The sequence below is a fragment of the Panulirus ornatus genome, chromosome 63 (assembly GCF_036320965.1).
Source record: "Panulirus ornatus isolate Po-2019 chromosome 63, ASM3632096v1, whole genome shotgun sequence".
Classification (NCBI taxonomy): Eukaryota; Metazoa; Arthropoda; class Malacostraca; order Decapoda; family Palinuridae; genus Panulirus; species Panulirus ornatus.
In genome coordinates this window covers 2236107-2249978 of record NC_092286.1, presented here as the reverse complement: position 1 = coordinate 2249978, position 13872 = coordinate 2236107, and the positions used below count along the sequence as shown (strand labels likewise).

The 13872-nt window shown below is 39.7% G+C and overlaps 1 protein-coding gene across 1 annotated transcript in view; it reads left to right on the top strand.

Annotated features, from left to right (window-relative positions):
- The window catches only part of LOC139745897 (eukaryotic translation initiation factor 3 subunit G-like), a 69701-nt gene extending 57231 nt beyond the window's left edge, over nt 1-12470 (top strand). The window contains exons 8-9 of the mRNA XM_071656558.1: nt 3978-4060; nt 12353-12470. Coding sequence (XP_071512659.1) covers nt 3978-4060; nt 12353-12371 — 102 coding nt within the window. The 3' untranslated portion in view covers nt 12372-12470. The remainder of the gene's footprint in view (nt 1-3977; nt 4061-12352) is intronic.
- Nucleotides 12471-13872: the final 1402 nt, after the last annotated feature.

The window sequence follows — 13872 nt, the reverse complement described above, 5'->3', positions numbered from 1 at the left end:
ACAAAGAGGATATATGTGTCAGAGGTGGAGGGAACGAAGAAAAGTGGGAGACCAAATTGGAGGTGGAAAGATGGAGTGAAAAAGATTTTAAGTGATTGGGGCCTGAACATGCAGGAGGGTGAAAGGCATGCAAGGAATAGAGTGAATTGGAAGGATATGGTATTTCAGGGGCGACGTGCTGTCAATGGATTGAAACAGGGCATGTGAAGCGTCTGGGGTAAACCATGGAAAGTTCTGTGGGTCCTGGATGTGGAAAGGAAGCTGTGGTTTTGGTGCATTATACATGACAGCTAGAGACTGAGTGTGAACAAATGTGGCCCTTGTCTTTTCCTAGTGCTACCTCCCACACATGCGGGGGAGGGGGTTGTCATTTCATGTGTGGCGGGGTGGCAACGGGAATGAATAAGGGCTGACAGTATGAATTATGTACATGTGTATATATGTATGTGTCTCTGTGTGTATATATATGTATATGTTGAGATGTTTTATTTATTTATTTATTTATTTTGCTTTGTTGCTTTCTCCCGCGTTAGCCAGGTAGCACAAGGAAACAGACGAAAGGATGGCCCAACCCACCCACATACACATGTATATACATACACGCAAATATACATACCTATACATCTCAACGTATATATATATATATATATATATATACACACACAGACATATACATATTTACACATGTACATAATTCATACTGTCTGCCTTTATTAATTCCCATCGCCACCCCGCCACACATGAAATAACAACCCCCTCCCCCCTCATGTGTGCGAGGTAGCTCTAGGAAAAGACAACAAGGGCCACATTCGTTCACACTCAGTCTCTAGCATACACATCCACACACGCACATATACATACCTATACATGTTGAGATGTATAGGTATGTATATGTGTGTGTGTGGACGTGTATGTATATACATGGGTATGTAGGTGGGTTGGGCCATTCTTTTGTCTGTTTCCTTGTGCTACCTCGCTAACACGGGAGACAGCGACAAAGTATAATAAATAAAAAGTAAATAAGTTTGTTGAGTATTCCTGGAAGCGGAAGTGGATCATAGGGTGGGGGAGGGGGCGAAAATCCTGGGGGCCTTGAAGAATGTGTGGAAGTCGAGAACATTATCTCGGAAAGCAAAAATGGGTATGTTTGAAGGAATAGTGGTTCCAACAATGTTGTATGGTTGCGAGGTGTGGGCTATGGATAGAGTTGTGCGCAGGAGGATGGATGTGCTGGAAATGAGATGTTTGAGGACAATGTGTGGTGTGAGGTGGTTTGATCGAGTGAGTAACGTAAGGGTAAGAGAGATGTGTGGAAATAAAAAGAGCGTGGTTGAGAGAGCAGAAGAGGGTGTTTTGAAGTGGTTTGGGCACATGGAGAGGATGAGTGAGGAAAGATTGACCAAGAGGATATATGTGTCGGAGGTGGAGGGAACAAGGAGAAGAGGGAGACCAAATTGGAGGTGGAAAGATGGAGTGAAAAAGATTTTGTGTGATCGGGGCCTGAACATGCAGGAGGGTGAAAGGAGGGCAAGGAATAGAGTGAATTGGAGCGATGTGGTATACCGGGGTTGACGTGCTGTCAGTGGATTGAATCAAGGCATGTGAAGCATCTGGGGTAAACCATGGAAAGCTGTGTAGGTATGTATATTTGTGTGTGTGGACGTATGTATATACATGTGTATGGGGGGGGGGTTGGGCCATTTCTTTCGTCTGTTTCCTTGCGCTACCTCGCAAACGCGGGAGACAGCGACAAAGTATAATAAAAAAAAAAAAATATATATTGATTGAGAGGGTAAAGGCATGTACAGAGCATCAGATTGGGAAAGAGCAGTGTGGTTTCAGAAGTGGTAGAGGATGTGTGGACCAGATGTTTGCTTTGAAGAATGTATGTGAGAAATACTTAGAAAAACAGATGGATTTGTATGCAGCAATTATGCATTTGGAGAAGGCATATATACTTAGAAAAACAAATGGATTTGTATGTAGCATTTATGCATCTGGAGAAGCATATGATGGAGTTGATAGAGATGCTTTGTGGAAGGTATTAAGAGTATATGGTGTGTGAGGTAAGTTGCTAGAAGCAGAGAAAAGTTTGTATCGAGGATGTAAGGCAGGTGTATGAGTAGGAAGAGAGGAAAGTGATCAGTTCCTAGTGAATGTTGGTTTGCGGCAGAGGTGCGTGATGTCTCGATGGTTGTTCAATTTATGGATGAGGTGGCTAGGGAGGTGAATGCAAGGGTGTTGGGGAGAGGGGCAAGTATGCAGTCTGTTGTGGATGAGAGGGCTTGGGAAGTGAGTCAGTTGTTGTTTGCCGATGATACAGCACTGGTGGCTGATTCGAGTGAGAAACTGCAGAAGTTGGTGACTGAGTTTGGTAAAGCATGTGAAAGAAGAAAGCTGAAAGTAAATGTGAATAAGAGCAAGGTTCTTAGGTTCAGTATGGTTGAGGGACAAGTTAATTGGGAGGTAAGTTTGAATGGAGAAAAACTGGAGGAAGCGAAGTGTTTTAGATATCTGGGAGTGGATTTGGCATGGGATGGAACCATGGAAGCAGAAGTGAGTCACAGGGTGGGGGAGGGGATGGAGGTTCTGGGAGAGTTGAAGAATGTATGGAAGGCAAGAACGTTGTCTCGGAGAGCAAAAATGGGTGTTTGAAGGAATAGTGGTTCCAACAATGTTATATGGTTGCGAGGCATGGGCTATAGATAGGGTTGTCCATTGGTGGGTGGATGTGTTGGAAATGAGATGTTTGAGGACAATATTTGGTGTGAGGTGGTTTGAACGAGTAAGTAATGAAGGGTAAGAGAGATGTGTGGTAATAAAAAGAGTGTGGTTGAGAGAGCAAAAGAGGGTGTATTGAAATGGTTTGATCACATGGAGAAAATGAGTGAGGAAAGATTGACAAAGAGGATATGTCAGAGGTGGAGATGAAGAGGAGAAATGGGAGACCAAATTGGAGGTGGAAGGATGGAGTGAAAAAGATTTTGAGCGATCAGGGCCTGAACATACAGGAGGGTGAAAGGCTTGCAAGGAATAGAGTGAATTGGAACGGTGTGGTATACTGGGGTCTATGTGCTGTCAATGGATTGAACCAGGGTATGTGAAGCGTGTGGGGTAAACCTTGGAAATTTTTGTGGGGCCTGGATGGGAAAGGTAGCTGTGGTTTCAGTGCATTATACATGACAGCTAGAGACTGATTGTGAATGAATGTGGCCTTTGTTGTCTTTTTCCAATGCTACCTCGCAAGCGAGGGGGGTAGGGGGTGCCATTTCATATGTGGTGGGGTGGTGACGGGAATGGATGAAGGCTGCAAGTATGAATATGTGCATGTGTATATATGTATGTGTCTGTGTGTGTACATGTATGTATACATAGAAATGTGTAGGTATGTATATGTCCGTGTGTGGGTGTTTATGTATATACATGTGTATGTGGGTGGGTTGGGAAGTTCTTTCGTCTGTTTCCTTGTGCTACCTCGCTAACATGTCAGACAGCGACAAAGCTAGAGACTGACTGTGAACGATTGTGGCCTTTGTTGTCTTTTCCTAGCACTACCTTGCATGCATCCAGGGGGTGGGGTGTCATTTCATGTGTGGCAGGGTGGCGACGGGAATTAATAAAGGCAGCAAGTATGAATTATGTACATATGTGTATGTATGTACATGTCTGTGTATGTATATATATGTAAATGTTGAAGTGTATAGGTATGTACGTGTGCATGTGTGGACATGTATGTATATACATGTGTATGTGGGTGGGTTGGGCCATTCTTTTGTCTGTTTTCTTGCGCTACCTCGCTGACGCGAGAGACAGCGACAAAGTATGATAAATATAAATAAATAAATGAAAAATAAATAGCTTAGTCGCTGTCTCCCGCAATAGCGAGCTAGTGCAAGGAAACAGATGAAAGAATGGCCCAACCCACCCACATACACATGTATATACATAAACACATATATCCTCTTTTTTTTTTCCAGAAAAGGGAAGATGCTGCAAAGGCAATCCAGGTGCTCAATGGTTATGGTTATGACCACCTGATTCTCAGTGTAGAATGGGCCAAGTGAGTACACACACACACATATAACCAGTATTAAAAAAAAAGTACATTATTTCTTTCAAATACATGAAATGAGCCTGTCCTAAGTAACTGTAGGTTTGTTGTTGATTTTATAACTGCATGCATTTGTTGTGGGAATAAATAGTCAAAGCATTTTGTATCAAAATGCTAAGTATGAAGGGCCCTCCAGAATAACATTTCCTGCTTCCTGCAGTACCTGGAATATCTCCTTAGTGGAGCTGTTTTCCCACAACTCATATATTATTTAATCCCATACCACCATTAAGTGGTTATTTGTGCAAGGTAAGCAACTCCTTTAGATATAAGTTTAAGCTCAAGTTTTGCACCTTTATTTTAAGGCCACCTGCTGAGCCTGGGTACTTACCAAGTTATCATTTTAAGGCCACCTGCTGAGCCTGGGTAATTACTGAGTTATCATTGCACAGTATTTTTTTCCCCACACATATTCATCCTGCAGCCACACTAGTGACAACACTTTCTTGTGAGTTTTTAGAAAGGAAATATAGTTGCTTTTAGCTGGTTTTAGAGGACCAGGCATAATCTTGAAGTACTTGATTATGATGATGTCTTCAGATTGTGTGAAGAAAGATTTTATGGACACCGACTCCTCCAGCATGAAAAGTTAATCAAGGCAGGAGACGATGTTTCTATCACAACTGGAAGCATTGTTTCCAGTGCCAGCCTGACCTTGACAACACTACATCTAATTGGTGTAGCTAGTTATTTTAAAAACATTATTTTGTTGTCATGCAAAGCTGTGAATCAGATTGATTATAAGAAAAGATATATCAGATAAAACATAATGACAGTCAGTAATTAATCTTTTAAAGAAGGTGAAATAAACTAGAAAATGACTCCCAAGCCTTACTCCCACACTTTTTAGTGTGTTGTGCTGACACACAAAAATTCAACATATCTATCAGTGATAGCAGTTGGTGAAATATACTTGAGATTTTTTTTTCCACTGATATAGTCATATCTTCAAAACTGTAATTACATTTTTTATGTAACCATCCTTAGGGACAGAGGAGAAAGATTTTAACCCACTTATTCCCAGAGTGTAATAGAAAGCAACCAAGAGGGGCCAGAGAAGTGGACTAGAAATCCTTCCATCCTTGTGTATATCAATTCTAAAAGATGGTACAGCTGGAGGAGCCAAGTAAGGAGTGTTCATCTTCCTCAAAGGCTCAAGCTAGTGTGTCTGAATGTTGATGTAACTAAGAAGAGAAAGGAAAGATGGGTAGTATGTTTGAGGAAAGTAACTTAAGTGTTGTGACTGAAACAAAGCTCAAGGGTAAGGGAGAAGAACAGGTCGGGGATGTCTTATGGGTAAAGTCAAGGGTTGGTGTGAGGGCAAAAGCTAAAGAAAGGGTAGCAACACTGTTAAAGCAGGAGTTGTGAGAATATGTGAAAGATTGTAATGAAGTAAGCCCTAGACTGATGTGGGTAAAAATGGAAGTGAATTACTAGGATGGGTGATTAATGGTGCTCATGCATCTTGCCACGAGAAGAACAATTAAGAGAGGAAAGTCTTTCTGGAGCAGCTGAGTAATTGTGTCAGCAGTTTTGATGCAAGAGATCTTGTATTAGTGATTGGTGATTTAAATGCAAAAGTGAGTAATGTTGCAGTTAAGGGTATAAGGGAGCACAGGATTTTCAGTAAGGTGAACAGAAAAAGTGAATATAGCTGTAGAGTTGCATGCTAAAAGAGGACTGATGATGGGGAATAACTAATTTAAGAATATGGACAAGCATAAGTATGTATGGGTGAGTAAGAAAGATGATACATGGGCATTATAGGATTACTTACTAATTGATAGTGAACATGAATTGGACATGAATGTATTGAGAAGGACAGCTGGTGGGATGTCTAATCATTACTTGGTGAATACAGGGGTGAAAATTTCTTGTTTTCAGAAAAGGGGAAAAATTCAGAAAAGGGGAAATGATATGAGTGGGAAGAGGATTGTGAAAGTGAGCTTGGAAAAGACACTTGTGTGAAGTACCACAATGAATTGAGTGCAGAATAGAAAAAGATGAGAATAAATGAAGCTAGGGAAGTGGGCAAGGAATAGGAGGTATTTAGGGAAGCAATACTGACAAGTGCAAGAGAAGTGTGGCATAAGGAATACAGGAGGTGGACAGTTGAGAAAGGGTAGTGAGTGGTGGGATGACAAAGCAAAGCTGCTAGTTCAAGAGAAAAGAGAGGTGTATGGACAACATTTACCAGAGAAAGAGTGCAAACTATTGGGAGATGTACAAGAGAAAGCAGTGGGTCAAGAGGAAGGTGCAGGGGCAAAAAAAGGGCATTTGAAAGTTGGTTTGAGAGTATCAGCAAACTTCAGGGAGAATGATATGTTTTGGAAGGAGGTTAATTGTGAGAAAAAAAAGAAGATATGGAAAAATCAGTGAAGGGTGCAAATGAGGAAGTGGTAACAGGTAGTGTTGAGGTGAAGTGAGTGTTTTGAATGATTTTTGAATGTGTGTGATGATATGATGGCAGATTTAGGGTGTTTTAATTAGGGAGATATGTGAAGTGGTTTGGTTAAGATAGAACAGGTGGTGAAAGCCCTGCATAAGATGAAAGTGGCAAGGTAGCTGGAGGGTATGGTATTGCAGTCGAATTTCTTAAAATAAATTGTTACATGGTTTACTGGTGGTCCCATGGTGCCAAGTTTTCAACTAAAACCTCTAACTCATTTATTATAGACACTTTTGGCTTGCCACTTTTCATCACAATATGACTTGGGCAAGAACAAAAAGATCATTCAGGTATCATACCAAAGCTAAAGTACATTTGTACTTAGGTGGAGCAGTGTGGCAACCTTTGCTTCCTGCCAAGGAACACTGCTTCCACCAAAGGAACGCTCATTCTTTTCCGGCCTCAGACCTGTTATTTTCTTGAAATGCAGTTCTCATTTAGTAAATTAAATAAGCAATGTTTCACTAAGATTTCATTATGGTTATCAGTAAGTTTTTTAAGATATATGTAGACTATGTTTTTTCAGCACTACCATAACCACTTCATTCACCACAGTAATCATGCATTACAGTACAGTATATGTTAACTCACATAGTCATCACAGTCACTGTGTTTGGAGTGGTCCACATCACCTTTGCTACTTCCCAAGGGTCACTGCTTCCCCTAGGGAAACGTTGTTCTTCCTTCCCAGCTACAGGCCTGTTGTATTCCTTAAGTACAGTTCTCCATTAGTAACTTAGATAAGCAATGTTTTAATAACATTATGGTAGTATTATTGGTACGCTTTCGAAGATAATCTTAGGCTGTTGTCACCAATGACATGAGCACTTCTCTCACCATATTATCATACATTACAGTATATGTTAACTTGCAAATCAGTCATACACACTTGCTGTGTGAGGAATGGTGTGCATCACCTCCGCCATTCTCCAAGGAACATTACTTTCTCTAATGGAACACTGCTTGCATCCCAGCTATGAGCCTTTTGGTTTCCACAGGTACAGTCCTCCTTTGATAACCTAAATAAGCAGTGTATCATTAACATTACAGTAAAGTTATTATTAAGCTTTTGAATATAAATGTAGACTATGTTTTGTCACCACTACCATAAGCATTTCTCTCACATTAGTCATCCATTATGGTACATGTTAATTAATGCAACAGTCATCACAGTCTTGAACAAGTATGTGAATTACTGGAAGTTACTTGTGTACATTTTGTGTACATTTGTTGAAACTTCATAAGGTATATCTTTGATGTTGCGGTCTCACATCATAAGCCATTTTATAAACAAATTCCTCATCCATGGTACCTCCACACTGGCACCACCACCACCTATTGGCAGAACATCTCACTGTTAGTCTTTCATGAAAAAACTGCAACACTTTGATAATGAATATGTTTCCATGTTTACTTTTATTTACTATTAATTAGATTAAGAAATATCTGTCTTATTTGATATCAACTGCAATTCATCTCATTCTATGGAGAACTATTAGACTTTGGCTCTTGTAATGAAAGGACTTCAAATGGTGGTGGTTTTTTAATAATGTTAAGTAATGGTTATAGTTCTCTTTTCTTCCATTTATTATTGTTCCATATCATCTGGACACATTTAAATTTTTTTGTGGACTGTCATTGGTTATGTATTTCATACTTTTGAAAATGGTATTTGTGAGTCATCCTCCCAATTGTAGACTAAAAAGTTTGTCAGAAATTTGATAGTTACACAGGTATATACATTATTTGGGTTATTAACAGAGAATTTACTTCAGGAAAATAACATGCCCATAGCCAGGGAGGAAGCAGTGTTCCATTTAAGAAGCTGTGTTTTTGATGGGTAGCAGAGGTAGTGCACACTACTTCACAGACAGCTAGTAAGTGTTCTGGCTGATGCACAAGTTAACGTGTATTGTAATAATGTTATCCACAATGGTAATGTGGGGTATGCAAAATCTTCACACTTCATTGGAGAAAAGGAAGAATATCTTCCCAAGGTTTTGTCTATTTTCCAAGACCTCTTCAGGAAAGAATATTATTATTTATTTATTATTGTTGTTGTTTCCCATGTTAGCAAGGTAGCACAAGGAAACAGATGAAAGAATGGCCCAACCCATCCACATACACATGTATATACATAAATGCCCATGCCAGCACATACCTTTACATTTCAATGTATATATACATATACATACACAGATATATACATATGTATATGGAGATGGAGTCTCTGTGCTTTGCTGCATTGTGCCACCATGCAGGCATTAAAGGTGCTGTCATCTGTGTTACACTTCTTAATCGCCTTCATGGAGACCAGGTTTCAACACCAAAGGAAACCCTGAACAAGTGGCAGGAATACCCTCAATTATTGGTGTCTCGCTACATTAAGAAGCAACTTGGATTCCCTGTTAACATACCCCAGCGAGACCATCCCCAGGTAGTCAGATGTCCAAAAAAGGCTCAAATGGTTTAAGCATGATCTGAGCAGACAGCAAAACTTTGGTCCCGTGCATTAAAAAGTTCTCCTCCACTAACAAATGTGCTGCTTGCAGGGTGTACTCATCTCAATTTGACAGTGGGTCTACCACCATTAACATGGTGAAATAGCTAATCCCATTTAAATCCTAACTTGCAGTAATGTCCAAGAAGTCAAATAGTTCTCATATTATTGCTTACACACTAAGCTAATGTATGACCATAGAATATTGACAAAAGTACAGTAATTTTTAGATCTGTAGTATTGATAACAGCTTGTGAAACTGTCAGTAGGAAATGTACCACTACATATCAAATGCTGACAGTGTTTAGAGGGTAGCTCTTTTGAACCTTTTCATTAAAACTTTTCAATTAGCAAAAAAATGACATACTATATGTGATGTTCAAACTCACTTTGCCAGCAAACTTCAGTTATCATTCCTCGCAACCAAATTATTTTGCATGCCTATTATCCAGAATTTCAAGAAGAATAAACTGAAACTGAACTATGAATCACTACCATTAAATTATGACAGTGTGACTGACAGACTTCTAGTGGTAGTAGCTTATACTGCTGATGCATGCAATTACCTCCTTACAGTATTATTTATCTAATGTATCTTCACCACAAATATATCAAACAGGGAGCGGGGGGCTGGAAATCCTCCCCTCTCATCATTTTTTTTTTCTAATTTTCCAAAAGCAGGAACAGAGAAGGGTTCCAGGTGAGGATATTCCCTCAAAGGCCCAGTCCTCTGTTCTTAACGCTACCTCGCTAACGCGGGAAATGGCGAATAGTTTGAAAGAAAAGAAAGAAAAGAAACATATGTACATATTCATACTTGTTGCCTTCATCCTTTTCCGACGCCACCCCGCCACACATGAAATGGCACCCCCTCCCCCTATGTGCGTGTGCGAGGTAGCACTAGGAAAAGACAAAAAACAAAGCCGCATTCGTTCACACTCAGTCTAGCTGTCATGTGTAATACACTGAAACCACAGCTCCCTTTCCACATCCAGGCCCCACAAAACTTTCCATGTTTTACCCCAGACGCTTCACATGCCCTGGTTCAATCCATTGACAGCACGTCGACCCCGGTATACCACATCTTTCCAATTCTCTCTCTATTTCTTGCACGCCTTTCACCCTCCTGTATCTTCAGGCCCCAATCGCTCAAAAACTTTTTCTTTCCATCCTTCCACCTCCAATTTGGTCTCCCACTTCCCCTCATTCCCTCCACCTCTGACACAAATATCCTCTTTGCCAGTCTTTCCTCACTCATTCTCTCCATGTGACTAAGAATATTATTTAAAAGTATATGAACATATCTAAAAGGAACCAGGCTCCTAGCCTTACCCACCAGTGTCTGAGGAACATGATACGAATGTGGCACCCAACCTGACAAATGAATTCAGACCAGGCTTCAGAGAGCTTGGAAATTATACTGTAATGTACTAGTAATGCGGTGAGTTAAGTTGTTATAGTATTGTTAACAAAGCCTACATTCATGTGTGAAAGCTTACTGATATGAATGTAAAAGCTTACTGATAATTACACCATAATCATTTTGATACGCTGCTTATTTGGCTTGTGAATGGAAAATGTACTTCAGGAAAACATAGGCTTAACAGGGTTGACCGTGTGTCTTGGCTGTTAGTGGAGGTGGTGCACATCACTTGGCAGACAGCGAATGTGTTATGACTGATGCATGAGTTAAAATGTACCATAATGAAGGAAATGATGTGGTGAGTGAAGTGGTTATGGTATTGGTGACAAAACATAGCCTACATTTATCTTTGAAATGTAACTGATAATTTTACCATAATGTTATTGAAACGGCTTTTTTATTGTTGGAGAACTAGTTGAGGAACTGGCACCAGGTGGATCACTATTATTGTAACATTTTGTTAACCAACCATACTTATGGATTTGAGAGTATTGTTGCATTTTGACCATAGTACAGGTAAGATATGGTCAGTTTCATTTATAACAGTGATATTTATATTTATTTTGCTTTGTCGCTGTCTCCCGCGTTAGCAAGGTAGCGCAAGGAAACAGACAAAAGAATGGCCCAACCCACCCACATACACATGTATGTACATACACGTCCACACACGCAAATATACATACCTATACGTATCAACGTATACATATATATATATACACACAGACATATACATATATACACATGTACATATTTATACTGTCTGCCTTTATTCATTCCCATCGCCACCCTGCCACACATGCAATAACAACCCCCTCCCCCCCTCATGTGCGCAAGGTAGCGCTAGGAAGACAACAAAGGCCCCATTCGTTCACACTCAGTCTCTAGCTGTCATGTAATAATGCACCGAAAACACAGCTCCCTTTCCACATCCAGGCCCCACAGAACTTTCCATGGTTTACCCCAGATGCTTCACATGCCCTGGTTCAATCCATTGACAGCACGTTGACCCCGGTATACCATATCGTTCCAATTCACTCCATTCCTTGCACACCTTTCCACCTCCAATTTGGTCTCCCACTTCTCTTTGTTCCCTCCATCTCTGACACATATATCCTCTTGGTCAATCTTTCCTCACTCATTTTCTCCATGTGACCAAACAATTTCAAAACACCCTCTTCTGCTCTCTCAACCACACTCTTTATTACCACACATCTCTCTTACCCTATTATTACTTACTCAATCAAACCACCTCACACCACATATTGTCCTCAAACATCTCATTTCCAGCTCATCAGTGATACAGATGTATATTTCATCCATGACTGCAGTAGGTTTTACAGAATAATACTTGCCATCCCTCATGAAAAAATTGTGGATATGGACCCATAACAAACTGTATAAACATTTTGGTTTATATAATTCGCATACAGTTGTAAGTGATTTATTTTTCTTGAGTTTTATTGTTTGATTAGTAAGCATTTCTCTCTCACGAGTGACTCGTATGATTTATTAAAAAATGACTGATATCTTGGCTAAAAGTCAATTTCATGGTGACTTGAGATTGCCAGTTACTTTTTTATGTGATATAACTTGCATTTGAACTTGATGGCTTCTCTGCAAACATGTTAAGATGAAATACATTGCTGTGTGGAAAAATCGTGTAACCCAAACATCTGTAATGTATCGAACCACGTAGAGAGGAATTCATTATTTCCCTGCTTGCTGGAGTTCAGCTTTAAAGGTGTAGGAACTCCATGAAAGAGTTTCTAGGATTTTATAGTAATGAACATAAATGTATTTCAATTTCAGTCAGCCTATATCCATGATTCCTTTGTTCTTAACTGAGATAACATACTTAATACTTTTCAGGCCTTCTGGTACCCAGTGAGCTTAGATGTGTACCTCCATCTTCCATAGGATGCCAGGGAAGGGTTTGTGTTACCACTTCTTGAGCATTTGTTTGAAATAAAGTTATTGATAACTAAAACTTGCTTTTATTTAAAATTGTCTCCATTTGTTGCTTCATTTTCATTAGAGATTACTATGCGGTCTGTAAGTTCCATTACATTGTTATTTTGAAAACTTAATTTGGCTTTTGAAAACTGATGGGGTAAAATTGATGTTGGAGAGAGATGGGTGATTTTCACTGCTTTTGCACTTGGCCATGAGAAGATAAAGAGGGGTGTTTATGGAGCAGCAGAGAGAGTGTGTTAGGAGTTTTAATGCAAGAGATCATTAGTGATTAGTTATTCAAATGCATAGGTGAGTAATGTGGTTGAGAGTATAACTGGGTATTCAGTAGTGTGAATGGAAATGGTAAACAGCTGGTGGAGTTGTGTGCTTGATAAAGGACTGGTGATTGGGCATTGTAGGATTACATGCTAATTGATTGGTGTGTACAATAGGAACTTTTGTATACCTTGTTTTACAAGTGTGAGAGCTCAGTTCTAGCCAAAAGAGAAGGCTGAATGGACTGTGTGTATCTGGAATACCAAAAGGTATTTCACACAGTACCACACAGAATGCAGATTAAGAAGCTGGATCACCAATCAGGAATAAGGGGAAAACCCATACAATGGACAGAAGACAATGTAAGTGGAAGGAACAAAAGATACATATCAGAGGAATCTTTCCCAAAAAGGTTGAGGTGACTAGTAGAGTGCCACAGGGTTTGGTTCTGGGACCATTACTCTTGTTCATCTATATTAATGAATTGCCTGAAGGTATGGAATTCTACTTAAATAAGTTGCATATGATGTAAAGGTCATGAGGAAAGTGAAAAGTGAGAAGGATTACATCTGCTTACAAGGGAACCTAAACAGACTCTAAAGTTGATCGGAATTATGGTTGATGAAATTCAACCTGAGCATATGTAAAGTTATGAGGATGGGATAATATGAAAGATGGCTGCAGTATGATTATTACCTAGCAGGAAATAAGCATCAAGATTCTGTGAGTGAGGACTTCGGAGCATACGTTGTCCCTAACTTGTCACCAGAGCCCCTTATAGGAGAATAGTTGAAATAAACTGCTCGCAAATATCAGAATAGCTTTCAAGTGTATGGAAAAGGAAATATTTAGCAAGCTCTTCATATCCTAGATAAGGTCAAAACTTGAATATGCTTCTCAGATTTGGTTGTTGTACCTAAAGAAGCCGAAAGAGCTCATAGAGATGGTCTAGAGGAGGGCAACATTAATGGAACCAGAATTAAAAAAGGTAAGTTATAGGGAAAGGTTGGAATCTAAATGGATGGAGAGAGCAATCAGAAGATATAACAGGAAACAAGTAAGAAACTTGTCAGTGAGGATTAAAAGAAATACTTTTATAGTATAAGGGTGGTAAATGAAGGTAACAGATTGACTGAGGACATGGTTAATGCAGACAGTAT